The 23,048-nt window shown below is 33.7% G+C and overlaps 1 protein-coding gene across 2 annotated transcripts in view; it reads right to left on the reverse strand.

The window, feature by feature from the left end:
* LOC138711804 (cytochrome P450 4C1-like) overlaps nucleotides 1-5,181 on the reverse strand; it is a 174,705-nt gene extending 169,524 nt beyond the window's left edge. Inside the window, exons 1-2 of one of the 2 annotated variants that reach the window (XM_069843047.1) lie at nucleotides 5,025-5,148; nucleotides 3,146-3,270 (exon numbers count right to left, since the gene is read on the reverse strand). In XM_069843047.1, the coding sequence (XP_069699148.1) occupies nucleotides 3,146-3,198 (53 nt within the window). In that variant the 5' untranslated portion in view covers nucleotides 3,199-3,270; nucleotides 5,025-5,148. Of the gene's footprint in view, nucleotides 1-3,145; nucleotides 3,271-5,024 lie in introns of both variants that reach the window. The other variant, XM_069843048.1, reaches the window with a different exon arrangement.
* Nucleotides 5,182-23,048: the final 17,867 nt, after the last annotated feature.

Consider the following 23,048-nt stretch of genomic DNA (forward strand, 5'->3'; position numbering starts at 1 on the left):
ATGCCAGCGAAGCAAACATACCTGCAATGTGCATTGTGTATTTCAAATCCTCCACCCCCAACTAGAATTAAATATACAAACTTGTATGAACGTGTGTATTTCAAATTATTACGTCACCAATAATCCTTCCTCCTTCCAACTTCAATTACATATTCAAAACGTGCCCAAAATGTATGACATCATCATTTAGCACACATCTTATGACGTCACACTTTAACCTTGCACTTTATGACGTCATAATTTTGTCACGTCGCTTATGACGTCACATTTTAAGCCACGCCCCCTTACGACGTCACTTGCCACGCCCACGTATGACGTCACTTTCCACGCCCACATATGACGTCACTTGCCACGTCCATTTATTACGTCACACTTTAAGCCACGCCCACTATTCACCTATCTAGTACCGGTTACCTGTCACGTGCGCATCATATCTTATGTACTATCATTTTTCATATACTTATTTGTCTCAAGTTTGAAGTGCACAAAACAAGTTTAATAAGTATTTAAAAGGGTGAATCTTGAATTTGGTATTGCCAGTATAGGGAATTAAAAACAAACACTGAAAATACCTTAGTTTTGTAGTGAGGAGTAGTAGAAACTCGATGGTCACTGGGAGGGCTGTGGTCCCACCCGACCCGCCCTAAATAGGTTCCTTACTTATATAGGAAAATCGTCGTACTTGAATGAAGAAGGCGGCCATATTTCGTCGTTGTGATGTAATTTGATGTGGAGTGGGAGAATGATTGCAGTGTCGCCAACTGTGGTAACCATTCATATAATCTTACACTCCTAACCAAACCAAACCAAACCAAACCTAACCTAACCTAACCTAACCTAACTTACTACACACCTATTGTAACATTCCTAACGTTTAGCACACCTGTTGTAATATTCCTCACAGTTTCATTTCGTTTGCCAATATTGGCATCGCTGCTACACCTATAGCATATCGTCTGCTGGAAACCAGAGTCATCTAGTGGAAGTGAAGTGAAACTGCGACTCTGTTAATTACGTGTCCTAAGTTGATTCTGTGTTATCTGCAAGGATTATTGTGTCATTGTAGTGATAATTGCATATATATTGTACAATAAAAATATAAATGTGTCGCGGCTGTGATAAAAGTGTTCAAAATTGATTTCCATCGCCACAATCCCAGTGATAAACGTGTGAATATTCGTTAGGAGTCCGTTGGAGGTGGCAATAGGAAACTGCAGATTGACCGTAAATTTTAATGTAGGGTGACATTTAAAAAAATAAATTTTACTGTCACACTCTGTATGCCTGAACACCTAACTTTTTTCGAACACTGATATCATATTGTATGGTTTATCTCCAACAGCTTTTGTATAAAACTTTTTTTTTGTAAAATTAAAATATAAGAAGTTATTAGTTATATTCCATACTTATTGTTATATATGAGTCATTCCACGTCAAGTCGCACAGCAAAAAAACACGACCTTCTCGTAAATGGTCGAATTTTTTTTCATGAATTCCAGACATCAAATAAGGAGACCCGTATTGTTTTATTTTCACAATTATTAATTATTTGTGTAGTTATGACTATTTGAAATTACGCAAATTATGCGCGCACTGTTACAAAAACTCACTTAGAACTCTGTATTTACATGTAATTGATACTTGCGGTTTGGCGCATTTGAAAGATTAAATACAACACTTTTTATTACTTTAGATTATCACAAATAAATTTAAAATTTGGCCCAATTTTTTAATCATTTATTTTTCAAACCAAATTACTATATTATATAGCCAAGTTAAAATCTGAAAAAAAAAAATATATATATATATATATATATACACACTTGTTCCCTGAAGTATTATCTGTCAACTACTGAATTTAGAAATGTGGGATCTGCACACATACATTTGTAACAATTTATTTTCGGGAGACATGCACGCGGTCGCGATCCCCAGTTAATGAACTGCTTGTGGCCGTGGGCTAGAAGGCTGCCCACGGAAAGTTTTACGAAATTTCCCGTTGCATATACAGTAATAACTGATGTCGCTATACTACAAAAATGCATTCATTCATCAAATGATTAATATCTTAAGGAACAGTAAATATCTTGTCTAAAGTTATTTTATTATTGTTAGCTCAGCTAAGAGGGGGAGCCCTTCACAATGCTGAATGTTTATACTGTAATATAGCTAAGTGTGTAACGATAGCAAGGCTGGGTAAGGCAGTAAACTTTATGACAGTAAACAGATGGCAGGAGACAAAATAGAGAAGAGAAAAATAATCAGTCAGGTTTGAATTTCATGGAGTGACGTGACTTCTATACAACATTAGTGACAGAAAAGATCGTGTAATATATAACAAGTGTTTAAATCCATTTTGTCTTCCTAACCACGCTTTTAAAATGAAAAGTACACTAAGACGAGTAAGTCGCGATTTATTGATAAAGCTCAATTTAAAGGAGTCTTTGAATGTGCGAATATGTGATTTTTTTCCGTAAAAAATCTATCAACTTCCGGATAAGTCAGGTGAAATTATATGTGAAGCCGGCAGTTCTTGTGATATTAATAAACATGAATCAAATGAAAGTGCGGACAGAGAAAGTGATTATCCCAGTTCTTCTTCTAGCAGTTATATGGATACAGTGCTAGAAATCAGTAATATTGAGGAATTAAACAAGAATTTCATGTCAATAGTATCCCTTATCAAGAAAAGAAAACTACAACATAAACGATAACCCTGTGAAAAGTTTCAAAAACTAAAAGGCTCCCTAGCAAGTAAAGATTTTCATGTAGAAGATGCATCGTCATCCGTTCAAAAGTCGGCCATATTTTATTTTTGACGGATTGCAAAGAAAATGTACAACCTGAAAATTACATAGTTATTGCAGACTTTTCTGAAAATTACTCATTTGCAATACAAGATTCAGTACAAGGTGTGCATTGGAACAAATGCCAAGCCACAATACATCCTTTCGTAGTATATTTAAAAGAAGATACAGAAATTCGTCACAAAAGTATTGTTGTCATCGATTCCTTTAACTTTTTTCAATCCGAAGCAATCAATTTCTTAAACCAAGAATTCAACGATATGAAAAAAATCATCTACTTTTCCGATGGATCAAGTTCACAATACAAAACAAAAAGAATTTAAAAAATAATTGCTTACATGAAGACGATTATGGAATAAGCGCCGAATGACACTTCTTTGCAACGTCGCATGGTAAAGGTCCATATGATGGCACTGGAGGAACTGTTAAAAGACTTGCCACGAGAGCCAGCCTATACAAGATCCTATAACAACACCAAAAAAAAAAAAAATTGTTTGATTGGTCACAAAAAACATTCATAACGTGTCATTTATATTTTGTCCATTGAATAAGAACAAAAACCAGACTGAAAATTTGCAGACCAGATACCACAATCTAAAACCAATAACTGGTACATTAAAATTACATTCTTTCATTCCGTTGTCAGAAACTGAAGATTTAGTAAAACAATTTTCTTTCGAGAAAGAAGGAAGGCGAATGAAAATTTAAAGCGTGGTGTGAATAAAAACAAACGTTTGAAAAGCATAATGTTCAAATATTTGAAGATATCGTAACAAGTAAATTAGCAGTGTTTCCTCGAATGACTTGATCCGTACTGAGTGTAAATTTTGCAACGTTCACTCGATAATCCAGCGCCGATAAGCCTCCCAGAGCGCTTCAACGCTTCCCGTCCACTGCTGCTGCACCGACCGCTACACATTGTGTCATAAGTAATTAAATTTCCATTAAACTATTGGAGATCCCATTGTAATTTTTTCTGAAATTATTAAGAATACTGTCAGTGCACCTAGTAGGCATATTTTTAGATTTTTAATACGGCTATTTCACATTGATATCTAACTTTTAAAAATTGAATCATAAAAAAATATTTGTAATAATTATATTAAAATTAGTTAGTAAATATTTAACAAAAGACAATACTTTAAGCTTTTAAACGCATTTTTTCAAAAACTTTTAAACATCAATATCAACAGAAATATGACGCTTTAAATGTTGCATTGTGAGACATTTTTAACGAATTTTAACATGCAATATTTTAAAAACATGTGGACTTAGGAGAAAATAAAAATACACTTGTTGGTTTATTAGACCCATAGAGTTGGTAAAAGAAATATACAGACGTGGACAAATTATTAGCAAAATTGAAGATTTTTATTATAGACTATATTTTTACAAAATACGATTCTTCAATTTAGACTACTGTTGACACTTTTGTGTATTTCCAAATTATTAGCAAAAGTGAAGATTTATATTGTATATTTTTCAAAATTTAACTCCTCAATTTGGACTACAATTGATATTTTTGCATATTTACAAATTATTAGCAAAACTGAAGGTTTTTATTGTATACTTTTTAAAAATTCGATTCTTTAATTTGGACTACAGTTGACATTTTGGATATTTCCAAATTATTAGCAAACCTGAAGATTTTTGTTTAATATTTTTACAGAATTTTACTCTTCATTGCAGTTGACATTTTTGCTAATTTACAAATTATTAGCAAACCTGAAGATTTTTATTATATATTTTTATAAAACTTGACTCTTCAATTTAAACTACAGTTGACATTTTTGCATATTTCTGTCTACTGTAATGATGGAAATATCCAAAATTGTCAACTGTAGTCTAAATTGAAAACTCAAATTTTGTAAACAGAATTATCATAAAAATCGACAATTTTGTTAATAATTTGTCCACGTCTGTAAACGCAATCAGAAATATGAAGGTCAAAATATGTATAATTTTGTGCCATTTGACATGGAATGATAAAATTTTTTAATAAAATATCCTTCACTCTATGCAATATGAAAATAAGATCAAGTTTCATTAAAAATGTTTCAGCGAAATTGTTTCATAGATATAAACGCTAAAACCATCTACGATTGCGGTCTATGTATAGTTATAGTCAAGTAGTAGAAAACAGTAATTTACTAAATATCTTTCTCAGTTTTCCCGACAATCACTCCCAATCCGAAAGTTTGCACTTTCAAACCTTACCTTTGTCTCAAAATCACTTTCTTCACTTCTTACGAATGTGCTGCTGTTACGTGTCAACTCACACTGAGCACGGATACCAGGGTGCGTGTTTCTTTGATAGAGCGCGTGAAGGGAGTGCTGATGAATGTTCAGCCGGGGTATTCGCAGGTCGAGCTTCCAGAATGCTCGAGAGATACGAGTTTAGATTTCAAGGTGTTCCTCTCACATTGGTGTTCAACTGGTGGGTGGCGAGTCGTCTTAATTTGATTTAAAATAGATTCATAAATATGTCTAAATTGCTTGAGTTTAAAAATAATTTAAATTTTAATTCTCTAGTCAACCAGTCGCAAAGATTACAACGTGTTCATAATTCTTGTGTTCGCTTCGTCTGCGATGTCCGTCGAGCTGACCACATTACCCCATCCTTCCAAACTGGCTACGGCTTAACGAACGTAGAAATTTTCACTCTCTTGTTCTCCTTTTCCAAGTCCTTCACACTTCTACACCTACCTACCTTGCCTCCCGTTTCAGTTACCTCTCATCATATCATAATCTCTTCACGCGCACGCAAAATAGCCGCATACTAGCCATACCAACACATAAGACATCATCGTATTCATCATCATACACAATCTCGCTCTCGCGCTTGTGGAATACCCTACCCAGTGACATCAGAGACTGTCGGAATTTAGTAGCGTTCAAAAGCAAGCTTATTAAGAATTTATCTTACTGCGTAGAGTAGGTTTAATTTGTACTTAATCAATAAAAGAAATGCTTCTCTCTTCTTAACTTTCACAATAAACTGTCTAGCTTTTATTAATCAGTTAATCTTTTAGTACTTTGATTTTTATTGTATGTGTAAATTTAATATTAATTGTAATTATAATTGTAATTTTATTCTTAATATTGTAGGTATCCCCTTGCAGAGGGGCTTTATCTCTACCAGGCTAAATAAATAAATAAAATAAATAAATAAATATAACATTCTTCAGATGTATACAAATTTTTAACAATAATGTCTCAGATAATTACTTATTAGGAACATTAATTATTACTTATGACAATAATATAAAACAAGAAGTTAATGCTCGTACACAGAAAGCAATTCAATGTTATTATGCTTCATCCGATATACTGAAGAGCTAATTAATTAAAAAAAAGCAAAATTACATACATACAAAACTTTAATTATACTGTTCTAGTCTATACTTGTGAAACATGGATATTCACAAAATCAGATGATAATAAATTAAACATTTTTAACGAAAAATTTTTGGAAAAATATTGGGAGCAGTTCGAGATGCAAGTACTTTGAAATGAAAGAAATTACACAATAAATAAATTTATGATTTTATAATAAACTTGATATTGTGGTCATAATTAAATCAAGAATACTGCGGTAGATTGAACATGTGCTAAGAGCTCTAGAAGAAAGAAGAGTAAAAAGAGTGTTCAAAGAAACTCCTTTAGGGAAAAGACCACTGGGAAGACCTAGGCTTACATATTTGAACAATCTGAAAGAGGATGTACATATTTTAGAAATTTATGATTGCAGTAAAATATTGTTTGTCAGGACAGGTTACAGTGGTACTATATTTTAACTCAGCAGGGAAGAGCTTTCATAGCTTATAACCAGGAAAAGGGATTTGGAGTATTATAACGAATGGTGAAACGTAGTATAGATATTCGTAGCTCAGTGACTGCCGAGCGAGCTATGTCACAAAGCATGGACGAGTACAGTTCACTTCATACAAACTTACACGCAATGTTCTGTAAACGTATTTCAGAATAAACAAATGTTATATTTTAATGAAGTGGCCTACATACATAATCTGCATTTCATTTTGAAATACATATATTTTTCTTGGAAATGCACAAGACACCAATAAACAACATTACAAATATACTGTACATAATCAAATATCAATCTCTGCGTCCTCACGTGTCAGTGGAAATATTGATGGCTGATAGACAGTTTTTTTCTGTATGGAACTCGCCTCTGAATATGTATGTTTTTCTGTCAGGAGCATGTTAAATTAAAACCTTTATTTACAATATCATCAAATTTGATAATATGTATACAACGTATACTACAGTATTTACAATATATGCAATATACTACAATATTTACAATATAGCCTTATACAGTATAATTAAATGTTGAAAAAAATGTAGAACCAAATGAAATGGCATTTTCAATTAATGCTATGTTTTTTTTTATGAAACATTTATTCCTGCTGTGCCTTGTTATAATAAATTGTAAATATCATTTTCAAATTTTCCAAATACAACTTTGCTCTGTTGCAAGGAAGGAAATTTTTTAACATGGAAAAACTCCGCTCTACATCTGCAGAGACAATTGGAGAGTACTTGAAACAAGATATGTCAATTAAATTCACATGTTGAATGACGTCATTGGGACACGTCTTTCTTAGTACATCTGAAACCCGACTAAGAATACTGTAACCATCATTTTTAATCAAACCCTTTCCTACTTCACCTTCTACTGCACTCAGTTTATTTATAATAGTCCTGATAATATTTATTTGCTCAACTAGTTCTACTCCTGTTTTTTCTAATCGAATAATGGCATATGGTAAATATCTAAAATTTGACTTAATATCTATGACTTCTTTTTCGATTGTTCTATCATTTAGCACTTTCTGGCGTATTTGAATCGCAGCCGCATCATCGGGATCGAAAGACTGGACCACTTTCTTCACAGATTGGAGGTGATGTGCGTAATAATTGCAAGCTTCTAACCATGACCTCCATCTCTTAAGAACTGAACATAGGGGAAGCGACTATTTAGGGAATTGTTTCCTGAATTTTGATACTCGATCTGGAGCTTTTACAAATATAGTCTTTCAATTTTATATTGTTAGTTGGTATCACTTTCAGCATTGTACCCGCACTTCACTACTCTGAACTACAAACCTGCATGTTGAAGTTCTTATGCGAAAACTGTCCCGTTCACCTGTTGTTGACGTGCAGAGAGCTGCGAGTAAGTCATGGAGGGGAGGACTTGGTATACAGGGTTGTAAACAAATGGCTGCGTAGATGCCAATACTAGCTTTTACTGCTCCAAATTCCGTTCCCTACTTATAAGGCTTAATAATAACAATAATAATAATAATAATAATAATAATAATAATAATAATAATAATAGTAATGTTTCAATCATATTTTTCAAGTAAGAAAACCTGTGTGTATTTTATTCTTTGCAGTAGGAGGGCTCACTTTATTTGAAACACAGGGCTACCAAGTTAAATTTCTGAAATAAGCAGGAAATAATGTTCAAAGAAACTGACAACAACAAAAAGTAACACTACAAATTCTTTACGGTATTAAAACACATGCTAAGCGATCGTCATTTGTTTCCCGCATAGATAATCGACTGAATAGGGGTTTCGTTCAAACGTTTTGGTGAAAGTAACGTTAGTGAAATAGAATTTTAGTAAGTCAATTAATGCCTATTTTATTGTATTATAGGCCTAGTACTTTATTTCTTCTAATCTTTATATACTTTATTCTGTTTTTGTCATCTCCCTACCATTCGTTTATTTGTTTGTCAACATTTCAAACTCCAAATTCTTTACGGTACTATAAAACATGCTTTGCGATCGTCATTTGTTTACCGCATAGATTGTCAACTGAAAATGGCGGCTCGGTTTAAATGTTTAGGTGAAGCTAACAATAGTGAAATAGAATTTTAGTAAGTCAATTAATATTTTATTGTATTAGACTACTTTATTTCTCCTAATCTTTATTTACTTTCCTCTAACATCAAGACAGAGGCGTATGCTTCAAACCTGCCAACGCAGTATGGAAAGAAAAATCCTGCAACTTTCTCTGAGGAAGAAAGTAAGGAACGAGGAGCTACGCAACCGTACCGGGATGAAAGACGTCCTAAACACCGCAGAAGGGCTGAAGTGGAAATGGGGAGGGCACATGGTAAGGATGGACCACAGACGATGGACGCATAGACTCACATTGTGGGATCCCAGGATCGGCAGAAGAAGAGTGGGACGCCAGACGACTAGATGGGCCGATTTCTGCAAGAAGAAGGCAGGATCACAATGGACGAGCAGAGCAAGAGACAGACAGCTATGAAGAGTTCTAGAAGCAACCGTCCCCAGTGTGTAGTGTGGTGCGAATAGGGAACTTACAAGTGCATATAGTGTTTAGATTGGTGCATAGAAACGAAGAAGTGCAGCCTAGTTCGCTGATATCACTCCTTAGGACCAGCTCACCTAACGGGTGAAGTCTACTGAGCCAAGCCCTGTCAATGAGGAGGCCCTTGCCCTTACGGGATCTAGCTGGCTAAATTTATTTATTTATTTAATCGTGTAATAATCAATTAAATCCCACTGGAATTTTGATTTTCTCTAGATAAATCAAAACCTCTAGTGAGATTACTGTTGATAAAATACATCAGAATCTATGTATTTCTTTAAAAATTACACTGCCTTCTTCATGTTTCATTTATTTTTGCCTGGACATTGTACCTTTTTTAGAATTTGTAATGCGTTTTCATGCATTAATTGCCTTTTTTACATACCTATTTTAAATATTATGTATATCTAAATAAACGGGCTCTATTTATAATAATAAAATCCATGCCCTCATTCCTTTTAATTGCAATTCTTGTCATTCAGTATTTCCCTTCGATAGGTACCTTTACCGATCTTTAATTCTCCTAAACCTGTGTTGCTACTTTTGATACACTTCTAAGAATTTCTTGGTAAATTTTAAATGGTCTGTATGCTGACACATACAGTTGATATTTTGGTGAAATGTGACATAACTTAGTATAATCTGGACTTTTTTATTTCATAACCAGCCCTACCCGTGCGCTCTGCTGCACCCATTAGAAATAAATATAAAAGTAATTACATAATTAAAATAGGACATTTGATCCAGGGAACATTCGTGTTTGATAGAAGAATAAATCTTTTTTGTGTTACCGGTACTTAATTTAAATTGTATATAAAAAAATTAAAATACGATCATTTTGTTCCAGAGACCACTCATTTGGTACAATGACAATTCCTTTAACATGTTTCTTAATTGATATTGCATGCAACCATAGTTTAATGAAGATTGACATTATCATTTAGTTTTAATATGTAGACTTTACATAGGGACATCATTTTATTTTTACTAACATTTTTAATATTAACCTGACTATACCTGTAGAGAACCGGAAATACAGTTTGCTACCCCCTTCCACGACTGTAGTTCGAAGATACTGGCGTAAAACACAAACAAATCACTTTACTAGATATAGGAGGGAAGAAAAGTAGTTCATCCATTTACGTAAACTAGGAAATATCGCGATTTTGAGTTCGATAATTTTCATTAGGTTTTTGTTTAATCAAAATACAGTACTGTATTAAGAATAAGTGTTTTTACTCACGAACTGAGTTAAATATGCGAAATATTCATTATGCAGTGTATATTATATTTTCTACAGCACATTAGCGTACAATATAGAGAATGAAGTTAAATTGAAAAATAATCATAATATGGATATTTAAACACATTTTTGAAAATGATGGCCGTTCATTTCGATACAGGCTTCAGTTCTTTTGTGTATATTATCGCACTATAGCCTATTGCATATAATTCCAATTGCCAGATTCGTCCTTCGTACTAATAACTCATGTTGAAATAATTCTGTACCTACTCTATAAAAGAGTACCTTACGTACTGTAAATTCAATCTTCACTTCTGCCCGACCCGCACAGATAAAATTACTCAGACATGCTATCTACTGTCCGTCCAAGTGGTTATGCCGCAGAATCGTACAAAGGGGGGAAATCACGTAACAGTTAATTATTTAACGAGGCCCTTTTATTTAAGTTATTTTTAAACAGTTGTATAATATTACGTAAACGTCCAATTCCTAACAGAAATTAATGTTTTCAGAAAAGAGCTAAGACAGTCGAGCTTTTACAGAGGGGCGAGCAGAAGCAGGTGGGGGATTCGGGATACGACGTAGGCAAACGGACAGTACCTGTGCTCTTATTGAAGCACCGCCACTGGCTATAGGGTAACTTCAATATAATTGAATTACCCTCGCGGCGCTCGAAAGTTGTGTTGCACGCGATGAATACTCCTTTGAGGAGAATGAGCAGATCGTCGACGGGAAGTTCAATAGAGTCGACTGACTGCTCTAACCAGGCCCATGGTGTAGATAGGGCCGACATCGGCACAAGAATGCAGGGTTGCCTGATTGGTATAACTAAAAGCAGCGAAAGCTCGCTGGAAAAGTAGCCAAAATTCAGAAAAAACGTAGCCCAATATAAATGGCAAATTTATATTTCGCGGATTATATACGTTTAATTGAATCCGAATGTTTTTTTTCAAGTCTTCTTTATGAGCACTAATTTGAACTTCATAAACTTTACAATCTGCTTTATTGCTGTCGTCTTTCACATCCTGAAGCCAGTTTGAGAATGAAGTACCATTTAACTACTGCCCAATTAAACGTTTTGGTATACTGTACTTCTCCCACTTTCCCATTTTCAGCATTACAGAACGAAATAATAAATATTTCCATTTTCAGTATAATCACAAAACAAAATAAATGTATAAAAAAGTTATTCACTATCACAATTTAAAAATGTTACTGTATATAACTTCTATAACAAACACAGATCTCTTAAAATTATTTCACTATAGGACTCAGAATTGAATAATTAGCCTACATTATAATTAGGATACAAAAAAGTAAAACAATTAATTCTCTAATATAACTTAAAAACTGTATATCACTTTTACAAAAGATCCTAATTCCTAATTTAAGATTATTGAAATAAACTATAACGGCATTCACAAAAATACTAACGCTTGAATTGGAGCAAAAACAACAACTGATTATTATGTGCCTGCAGGCTGCACTTCGCCACTGTATTTCTGCTGGCACTGGTCATGGTAAAATGAGAAAATCCCCTTACACTGGCTTGGTCATGTGACATGTACAATAAATATATATTTCGCATAATACGTCGTTTCTCGTGGTTAAGGTGGTGGTGGTGGTGGTGGAATAAAGCGAGACGTACACTGTAACAGGGTTTTTCACGGAGAGGAAGACTGTTACTACACCTATTATTATTAATTTTCCACAAATTCAAATCAGAAAAAAATAGCCCAAAAATAGCCCCGAAAAATTTTGAGTAGCCCAAAATGTCGCAAGTAGCCCAATGGTAAAAATGAATAGCCAATTAAAATTTTAAGTAGCCCAATTGGCTACTTATAGCCCAATCTGGCAACCCTGCAAGAATGATACTCGCTGCAGTTGCATCAGCTTTTTTAGTGCAACGGATGACGTGAAAGTGCATGTTCGAACGCGTATGAACTTGTAGAAACAGGTTTAAACCTGTTTATGCAAGGTGCAACAGGAAAGTGCATGTTTCCGCGAACCTTGAGTGCACGGTTCGTTTCGCAACATCGTCAACCCGTCCGAAAAAAGTTGTTTATACCTGACTGAACTTTTATCTACTTTGGCAACTGTTATATATGTATAAACAATCGATATTAGCCTATTTGAAACTTCATCTCTACCTTTCAGTGCATAATAATCCGTTCCCCAGTCTTTATTTAATTACTAGGCCCTTATTAAAAGGCTCGGAATTTCCTTTTCATATGTTTGAGACCAAGTGTGTACTCTCAAGTAAAAAGATATATTATGTTTCCTAGAAATGCAAATTTATTTGAGAATTGTATTTTTCTATTTATATAACCATAGGCAATATCATATAATAGAACCAGAACATTTTGATAACTAAGATACTGTTCTGTTTTGTCTTTTGGTCTCATTTAAACATTTATAATGTTATTTATTTCAATGATGTATGTTATTCAAAGTTAACGAAATCTTTCCTCGCCGCACATGTGCAATTTTCCCGATCTAGTTGGACAAAAATCAAATTTCGACTTGTTTGGTTACGCATAGGTGAATATGAATTCGTGTTGTTTGACATTGAAATAATGTTGTGACTAATAGCTTTTACTGATTTTTCAGCGGCGAACTATATTTAGAACGGTATAAACTTTGAGTTCTTCCTAACACTTCTAGCTCCTGTTCAAGTCGTAGAGAGGCTTACTATGTTGGTGAAAAAGAGCCAATTGTTAGCGATTTATTGTGTTGTGAAACATGGAATTTGTTCATATAGGTACGTTCTTACTAATGTAACTTCAATTACAAGCTTATAAAGTATTCTCCTTCTTACAGTAGGGTTTAAATAATTACAATTGAAAAACTTATGTTTTTAAAGTAGGGCCTACTGCAAGTATAATGTGAGTTCTAGTACAGCCGGTCAGGTCCGGTTACAACAATTCTTTCATCATTTAATATAGTATCATTTAGAGTGTTGAATCCTTATTTTAAAGTTTGCGCGTTCTTGCGCATTTATCATTAATTATTTTTTTTTTCATTGTTGGGGCATACGGTAACTGTTCCATGTTTGGCTTAACAGCAGAAAAGAACCATTGACTAAAGAAGTTTTTAATCACTGTGAGAGTGTTTTAGACCTACAAAATAATTCACATGATATGAACTATCAATTTAAAAATACATTGGACACATTTTTATCTAACCTTAACAAACGCACTGTGAATCAGAACGTAAATCATTAGCTGGACAAAATTAATAACAGCTTCTCTACAGTCTAACGGATTGTTATGGAACTTTGTACATGCCTTACAGGTGGCACATATGATTTGTGTACAAACTCTGATTGCGTTTGCACAAGAAAAACTACCTCTTTATAGCGGGTGCATTTAGACAGAATTAATAACTTCTCTTCTATCTAAAATATTTTTATGAAACATTGTACGGAAGTTACAGGTAGCATATTTTTTTGTGCACAAACTATATTCACGGTTCCATAAGTGGAACTACTTCTTTTAGGGATGCATTTAAACAAAATTAATAAATTCTCTCCTATCTAACAGATTTTTATGAAATTTTATACCGAAGTTTCAGATGGAATATACTTTTTTGTCTACAAAGTCTAATTATGTTTATAAGAGGAACTACCTCTTTACAGTCGTGCATTTAGACAAGATTAACAACTTCTCTCATATATAATATATAATATTATTACGCAACTTTGTACAACTACTAGATCTACAGTTAGCATATAGATGTAATCAGAATTTGTACACAAAAAGTAACGTAGGCCTATATGCTACCTGTAACTCCTGTACAAAGTTTCACAAAATCTATTATGTAGGAGAGAAGTTAATCTTGTGTAAATGTAAATGGGGATTTCCTCTTGTGCAACAGTAAATATAGTTTGTATACAAAAAATATATCCTACCTGTAACTTCCGTACAATTTTTCATAGAAATCTGTTAGATAGGAGAGAAGTTACTATTTTTGTCTAAAACCACCCCGTATAAAGGGGAAGTTCCTATTACACAATCGTAGTCAGAGTTTGTACACAAAGAATATGTGCTATCTATAAGGTCTGCACAAAGTTTCATAACAATCCGTTGGAATGCAGAGAAGTTATGAATTTTGTTCAGCTAGATTTCCGTCATTGAACACTGTGCGCCGATGAAATGCTATTTCGAGAATGATGAGTGAGACTCGAAGCGCACGAGAATGACGAGACGAGACTCGAAAGACAAATGCAACGAACACAGCGAGCGAGAGCGGCAGTTAGTTTTGTTCATCTCTACTGTTTATGTATGAATGCTAATAATATTTCCAGCAATCAATTACGCAGGTAATATATTTAACATTTATCTTTTGGATTCAGATTAAAGACAACATAAATCACGCTAAATTTTATTTTACTTTCGTATTTATACAATAGAAACTCCTTTCGATAAAAGTGACGCAAACTAGCTTTACTTTTGTCACTTGAAGGTCATGCGTTTGTGTTTATATTGTGAGACAGTGCAGTACAAGATGGGGTAGCAGAAGAATTTCAGCTCTAACCTAAAGAAGGCAATTATAAATCTTGCTCTTAAAGGGTACTCATTTAGACAAATTGGTACAATGAGTTATAAGCCACATATCGCGGTGCATTATACTACCGTATTGTAAAGAAGTTTACAAATGAAAGTTCAGTAGAAAATTTACTAAGAAATTTCAATAAAACAAATCTTAATGATAGAGAAGAACGCTTTATAGAAAATAAAGTGAAAGACGATCCTCGAGTTAGTATATCACAGATTCAAAATTGGTTGAAAATGTAACTGGGAAACACATGTCCCACAGGACAATACGCCATGCGCTTTGTAAGCATGGGTATCATGGAATAATACCTCGAAAAAGGCCATATGTCAGTAAAGAAAACCGACTAAAAAAGACTTCAGTTTCCAAAAGAGCATGTGAACCGGGAATAAGACTTCTGGGACAAAGTCATCTGGTTGGACGAGACAAAAATTAATCTCTATGTTTCTGACGGAGTTCAAAGAGATTGGAGAAAGAATAATTCGGCCAACGAAAATATTAACACTTCCCACTGTTAAACACGGTGGTGGGTCCATAATGATTTGGGGCTGTATGTCGGCGAATGGCGTTGGAACCATTGATTTAATTGATATAATTTTGAATAATGAGAGCTACAATACAATTCTGAAAAATAATGTAAAGCAGAGTACCGAAAGAATTGATATGCCACAAGGGTTGTATGTTCCAGCAAAATAATTATCTTAAGCATACAGCTCAAATCCAAATAATTGGAATAATCCACAACAGTTGAAAACACACGCCCAATCAGCACACCTTAATCCAATAGGGCCATTCTGAAAAGGAGGATCAGGAAAGGGAGCATTTCTTCAAAAGAAGGAGCAAAAAGATTTATGGGAGACGAATGGGAGAAAATGTCTCCTGAGATATGCAGAAACCTGTTCAGTCAATGCCTAGAAGATGTCTAGCTGTAATTGAAGCAAAAGAATACTCAACTAAGTACTAATACCACAGTCTAGTATATACAGTCACGAAGCTCAATACGTAGGGAATATGCATCCATAGATAGTCGCTAACACTAGGATCGCTACTATCGCCTCATCACAGACAATGCGAATTAGTACCGGCACAGTCTATTGTTCCTAGTACCCTCAACAACTCAGCTTCGTGACTGTATAGGCCTATACTACACTATGCTAATACCCGGTACTTTATTTTTCACTGTCATCACATTATTAAATAATTATTATTTGTATACTTGAAATAAACAACAAATACAAATTTTATATTTGTTGCTTATTTCAAGTATACAAATAAGAAAGTTATATACAAAAGGCATATATTTATGTTAATTAATTTTGTTCAGTTATATTGTTATATGGCAAGTTCTTTTATTTAATAATGTTTGTTATATAATATGTAATGATGACAGAAAAAGACAAGCTAAAGCAATAGTGAATGAGATGTGTACACAAATACAATGTCTATATTAAAATTCTCATTGTACAAATAAGATTGTTATTCATGTAGTATATTAAAAGTATTATCGACGTTATCAAAACCGACACATTACACGCTATGTGTGACGGATATGTTTGCAGCATTGTTATTAACAGTACTAATAACTTTAAAATAGAAAATTTCCTTGCGCAGATTTGCTTTAAAGAATTTTTTTTCAGAATTATATTTGAATAAACTACAGAAAATTAGGGAGCACCGCCAGTTCTTGTATGGTAAGTCTGATAGTAAATAAATATTTGTATAAGAATGCAATATAATGAACTTTTCCGATAAATGTTTCTTTAAGCTTACACGTGAAGGATGAATATCCAAGCACAACAACAATACGACGTATAGTATGCCATTTTGTAAATGTTTTACAGAAGTTATTCTTTAATGCACGTTTTATTACACCGATCCTTATTTTTTATTTAATATTATCACAAATTTATATTTAAAAAAGTTAAAGTGAGTGTTGTTTGTTATTAAAATACTTCTGTGTGTTATGCTTGTATTAAAACTAATAAGATATGACAAAAAGAGCGAATGTAGGCAAACTTCACCAGAAACTCATTGAGGTAAGATTACTGTAAATATTATTAGTAATAATGAAGAAATAATTTCATTGGAGAATAGACCTTTTATCTAACATTTTGTTGCATATACAAAAGCAATCTTTTTTTCAAATGTTATTATGTATCGGTCGACCATTTAAAATCTACTCGTACTTTCATTCTACGTATAGATACAGTAGCGTGCAAATTAATCCGAACAACGTAATTACTTATGCAAAAACACTCAAACGGGATAAAAAAGGATCTAAGACATACCTCAGTGATCTATGTGGCCTCCCTTGTTTCTAACTAGCCGTACCCGTGCGCTCCGCTGCACCCGTTAGAAATAAATATAAAGTAAGTACATAATTAAAATAGGACGTTTGATCCAGGGAACATTCGTGTTTGATAGAAGGATAAATCGTTTAATATGTAACTTAATTTATATTGCATCCAAATAATTAAAATGCGATCATTTTGGTCCAGAGACACTCATTTGGTGCAATGACAATTCCTTTAACCTGTTTCTTAATTTTTATTACATGCAACCATAGCTTAATGAAGATTGACATCATTTAGATTTAATGAGTATATTTTATTTTACTTGTTATAGGCTTCCATTGAATTAGGGTAATAACTTAATTTTAACCCTTTTTCTACGTATTTAGTAAATGGCGCTTGGCCCACTATGGTTGTGAACCCTTCAAATAACTTCAATTATATTATATATTATATTATATTATATCAGAAGTTACTGTAATAACATTATAGCATTATGTCCATCTAGAGAAACTACACCTTACAATGGTGAAATAATAATTAATTATACAAATCGGTTAATTTAGCTTCAGATATTACTTCATACAAACACAGAAACATTCTCTGTAGGCTATCTTTCATAGCTTTCGTTTGTTGCTCTCCAAGGCCCCTTATAGACTAAGTCATTTGTTTTTTAATTCATTACACTGCCTTAGATGGCAGTTATTTTAATTTTAAAACTCATTTATCTCATTAAATATCAGTCCTATCAAAATTTTGCAAGGGATAAAACTTATCGAAAATTATTTTAAAGAAACTTTTGTTATGTAACATTCTTCACAAAAATCAATAATAAGCGAGATATTTCCATTTATTTAATTCAGGCCCCCTTATAACCCCCTTTTTAAATAATGTATTTTGAATGTCATATAGCCTAAAATCTAAGTTACAACGAACTTAATTTATATTCCAATTTTCATCGAAATGCGTTCAGCCATTATCGCGTGAAAAGGTAACAAACATACAGACAGACGGACAGACAGACAGATAGACATACAAACAAAAATTTCAAAAAGGCGATTTTCGGTTTCAGGGTGGTTAATTATATATGTTAGGACCAATTATTTTTGGAAAATCGAAAATTACCAGAAAAATTTCGGCTACAGATTTATTATTAATACTAGCTGTACCCGTGCGCTCCGCTGCACTTATTAGAAATAAATATAAAGTACATAATTAAAATAGAACATTGGGTCCAGGGAACATACATGTTTGATAGAAGAATAAATCGTTTAATATGCTAATATGCTACTTAATTTAAATTTTATTTAAATAATTAAAATGCTATCATTTTGGTCCAGAGACCACTCATTTGGTGCAAATATAATTCATTTAACATTTTTCTAAATTAGTCTTGAATGCATCCTTAATAAATCACTCCAAATTAATAGAGCTGATTGTGTACGAAGATCATTTTTATGTTAACTTTACTGTACATCTTTTTTTTTCTGTTAAGTTTATTTTATTCACGCCTTAACATCTGTGGTCATGTCGCGTGTTTAGAATGTGTGGGTATATCAGCAGGCCGTTTTTACTCCTTTTGAGTTCCTGTTTCTATTGTGTGTTGTAAATGGCTTGTGTTTATGTAACTGATTATAGACTTTGATTAATGTTTTTGGTATTGGTAATTGAGGCGGTGATGAATAATGGCATGTATCTTTCCAATCCGGCACTTGCCTTTATGACTAACGGAAATCATGAAAAACCTCAGTCAGATTGGTCGGCCACGGGGTTTGAACCCGGGACCTCCGAATGCTACCGCCTGAGCCAACTCGCTCGGTTGTATATCATTGTTTATGCAAATAAAAAAATGAGGTACCCTACATAAATATTATTTTAAGGAACACAGGAAACGAATATGGGTAAATTATGAGCGCAGGAACGCCATTTCATGACACCTTTTAAAATACCTCAGCTCCAGTGATCTCTATGGTAAAATGAGTGTATAAAATTAGAGTATTTTATGTGGACCAAATAAAGTTGCAATAATCAAGTTATACAATATTTCGACAGAATATCAAGTTTTCTATGCGTACAGATTTCTTTTCATCTTACCTCAGTCCTCATTTGTAGCATTACATCCATCTAGAGAAACTGCAAACTTCAAATAGTGAAGGTTAATTAGCTTCTGCGATTACTTCATACAAACATACAAAATATTCTCTGTATATTAATATTGATAAATGTCAAGGCCGCCTTAAATAGACGGAGTCATTTGTTTTGATTTCATTGTAGCCATCGTCGTCGTTCCTGCAATAACTCCTATGTCACATATCGATTTTCAGATTTTTGATGCAGCAAATAATACAATCTACTATATATAAAACTTAATTATATTTATTTCTTTCGAAAATGTAAGAATTCACGATCTCCTATGGACTACTGCCATAGAATGAATAAATTTGTTTTTCTTCCTACTAAAAAATGTAATATTTTGCACATAGAAGTTACGGAACAACGACACTATAATCTGAGGCGGCGGTGGAAATGTATTGTATTGTTATTTTAAAACTCTTGTATATCCTTAAATATCAGTCCTATTAAACTTTTGCCTGGAATAAAACTTATCGGAAATCATTTTAAAGAAAGTTTTGGTATGTAACATTAAAAAAAAATCAATAATAAGCGAGATATTTATGTTTATTTAATTCAGGCCCCATTATAACCCCCCTTTTAAATAAAGTATTTTGAATGCTATATAGCCTAAAATCTAAGTTACAACGGAATTAATTTATATTCAAATTTTTATCGAAATCCGTTCAGCCATTATCGCGTGAAAAGGTAACAAACATCCAGACAGACAGACAGACTTAAATATCATTCCTAAAAAAATTTTGCCTGGAACAAAACTTATCGGAAATCATGTTTCAAGAACGTTTTGTTATGTAACATTTTTCACAAAAATCAATAATAAGTGAGATATTTCCGTTTATTTAATTCCGGCCCCCTTATAACCCCCCTTTAAATAAAGTATTTTGAATGCCATATAGACTAAAATCTAAGTTACAACGAACTTAATTTATGTTCCAAGTTTCATCGAAATCCGTTCAGCCATTATCGCGTGAAAAGGTAACAAACATACAGACAGACAGACAGACAGACAGACAGAGACATACAAACAAAAATTTCAAAAAGGCGATTTTCGGTTTCAGGGTGGTTAATTATATATGTTAGGACCAATTATTTTTGGAAAATCGAAAATTACCAGAAAAATTTCGGCTACAGATGTATTATTAGTATAGATAACAGCTCTGAGACGATTTGGCATGGATTCCACTAATCCCCCACAAATATTCTTCATTTCTTCATTGCGAAACCATACACCAATGAGGGCAGAAATCATCTTCTCCTTTGTAGAACAATCCATTTTTTGCATTCTTCTTTTGCAAATTGACCACAAGTTCTCAATTGGGTTGATGTCGGGTGAGTTGCCTGGCCAGGGGAGTACCTGAATATTCTTCTTGTTGAAGAATTCTGTAGTTTTTCGAGACGTATGGCATGGCGCCAGATCTTGTTGAAGCACAACTCTGCCATCTGGAAATGATTATTGCAGCTGGGGTACGATTCTGGTCTCCAATAAGTGAATATATTTGTCAGAATTCATCATTTCTTTGATAGGTATTAATGCTCCAGGCCCTTCATGTGTAAAACAACCCCAACACATTACTTTAGAGGGGTATTTGGGTGCTTGTTGGAGATGAGCTGCTGTTACTTTTTCGGATCCTTTCCGTACGTAAGAAACACGGTGGCCGTGGACCTCGAAATGAGACTCATCGGAAAAAAGTACATTCTTCCAATCATTCACTGTCCAGTGTTGATGTAATTTTGCCCACATTAAGCGTTTTTTGCGCATAACAGGGGTTAGCAGTTGCTTCTTAATAGGCTTACGAGCCCTTCGTCCAGCTTCCAAGAGCCTACGCCGCATTGTTGTGACGTGAATATTCGCCCCAGTGGTAGCCATTAACTCGCGGGTTAAGTCGACAGCAGTTAGTCTAAGATTTAATTTACCTTTCCTGATAATTAAACGATCATCTGCAGGTGAAGTCTTCCTTTTCCGGCCACAGTTTCCTTTTTCCTGGGGTGTGATGGATCCAGTCTCCCTGTATCGTTTTATGATCGAATTAACAGTAGCCAAACCGATGTGACATTCTGCATCAATTTGCCCCTGTATCATAGAAGAATGCTCTGCTAATGTTATAAGTTTAGACCGTTTTCGTGGAGTTGTATCCATTTGTGAAGACGACAGAATGTACACAGGATTGCAGTATTAAGTCTTCAACACAACTGAAATGCTTATAAGTACAAAACGACAGGCAAAATGTCACATATTATAAAAAAAATAATAACGACAGACCTTCAACAATGGAATTACACGTACTACAGATGTCAATGAAAGTGGTATGAGCAGCTGTGAGGCCAACAATGACAGAAAATGTAGAAATATGTCGTGTTCGGATTAATTTGAACGCTACTGTACATTTTTCATGGGAAATTATTTTGCACACGTATTATCATAACCTAGAAGAAAATTGGTAAGTGTGCATTTACTCTCATTCCATATTTTTAAGTTCAGACTTACTGAAAGGTTGTAGTTTTATTCTGTTCAACGCTAATATGGGAAAAACTTGACTTATCTTTTGATGTTAATTGATAGTCCTACGTTTCCATTTCATTCGCTAATTAAGGTTCTTAATCCATATGCCTATTCCATATATATATATATATATATATATATATATATATATATATATATATATATATATATATATACACGAAACAGCTCCCTAAATTAATTTAGTTAAGTTCGATTGGATTTCGTTAGTTGGGTTAGTTAAGTTTGGGTTAGGAAAGGTTAGTTTAGTTGAGATTGTAGCAATGTCATTGTTCAGCGATCTATCGAATACTATTAAAGGTATTCCAAGAATTGTTTAATATAGATATTACTCCTATGTTTTTTTTATTTTTTATTTTATTGGGTTGTTTTACGTCGCTGTATCAACATCTAGGTTATTTAGCGTCTGAATGATATGAAGGTGATAATGCCCGTGAAATGAGTCCGGGGTCCAGCACCGAAAGTTACCCAGCATTTGCTGGTATTGGATTGAGAGAAAATCCCGGAAAAAACCTCAACCAGATAACTTGCCCCGACCGGGATTCGAATCCGGGCCACCTGGTTTCGCAGCCAGACGCGCTGACCGTTACTCCACAGGTGTGGACACTCCTATGTTTACAGGGCAAAGTCCAATAGAATATCTGTTATAAATTTATAATTTTTATGCTTGCTGATGATGGTTAGGTCCATACCTCTGTTTATAATTTTGTGTCTGTGAATTATAATGAAGTACTAACATGATGGCAGGAAAACAGAGTGACTGTATATATACAGGATTTCCAATGTAACTTTTGCACCTATTATAACTTCTTTGTTTGGATAGGTATTGGAATTTTCGTTTTTGAGCGTTATATTAGAACGAGGGGCTAACATGAGTATGGAGATTTGGTGCATGTAACTACATTATGGTACAAGATATACGTGACGTCATCAATTTTTCAAATAGCACTACATACTTTAATCATGTTACGTTGATTACACACATTAAGACGAGTTCAAAAATGTATCACAATGCCACCTTCATAATCAATAACAACAACAAACGAAACAAAAACGTACTTCCAATGTGATAATGCTATGTTTTGAGAGTCACAGAAGATGTTCCAAATGGTGACCATTCACTTTAAAGC

This window comes from Periplaneta americana, chromosome 13 (genome assembly GCF_040183065.1).
Source record: "Periplaneta americana isolate PAMFEO1 chromosome 13, P.americana_PAMFEO1_priV1, whole genome shotgun sequence".
Lineage (NCBI taxonomy): Eukaryota > Metazoa > Arthropoda > Insecta > Blattodea > Blattidae > Periplaneta > Periplaneta americana.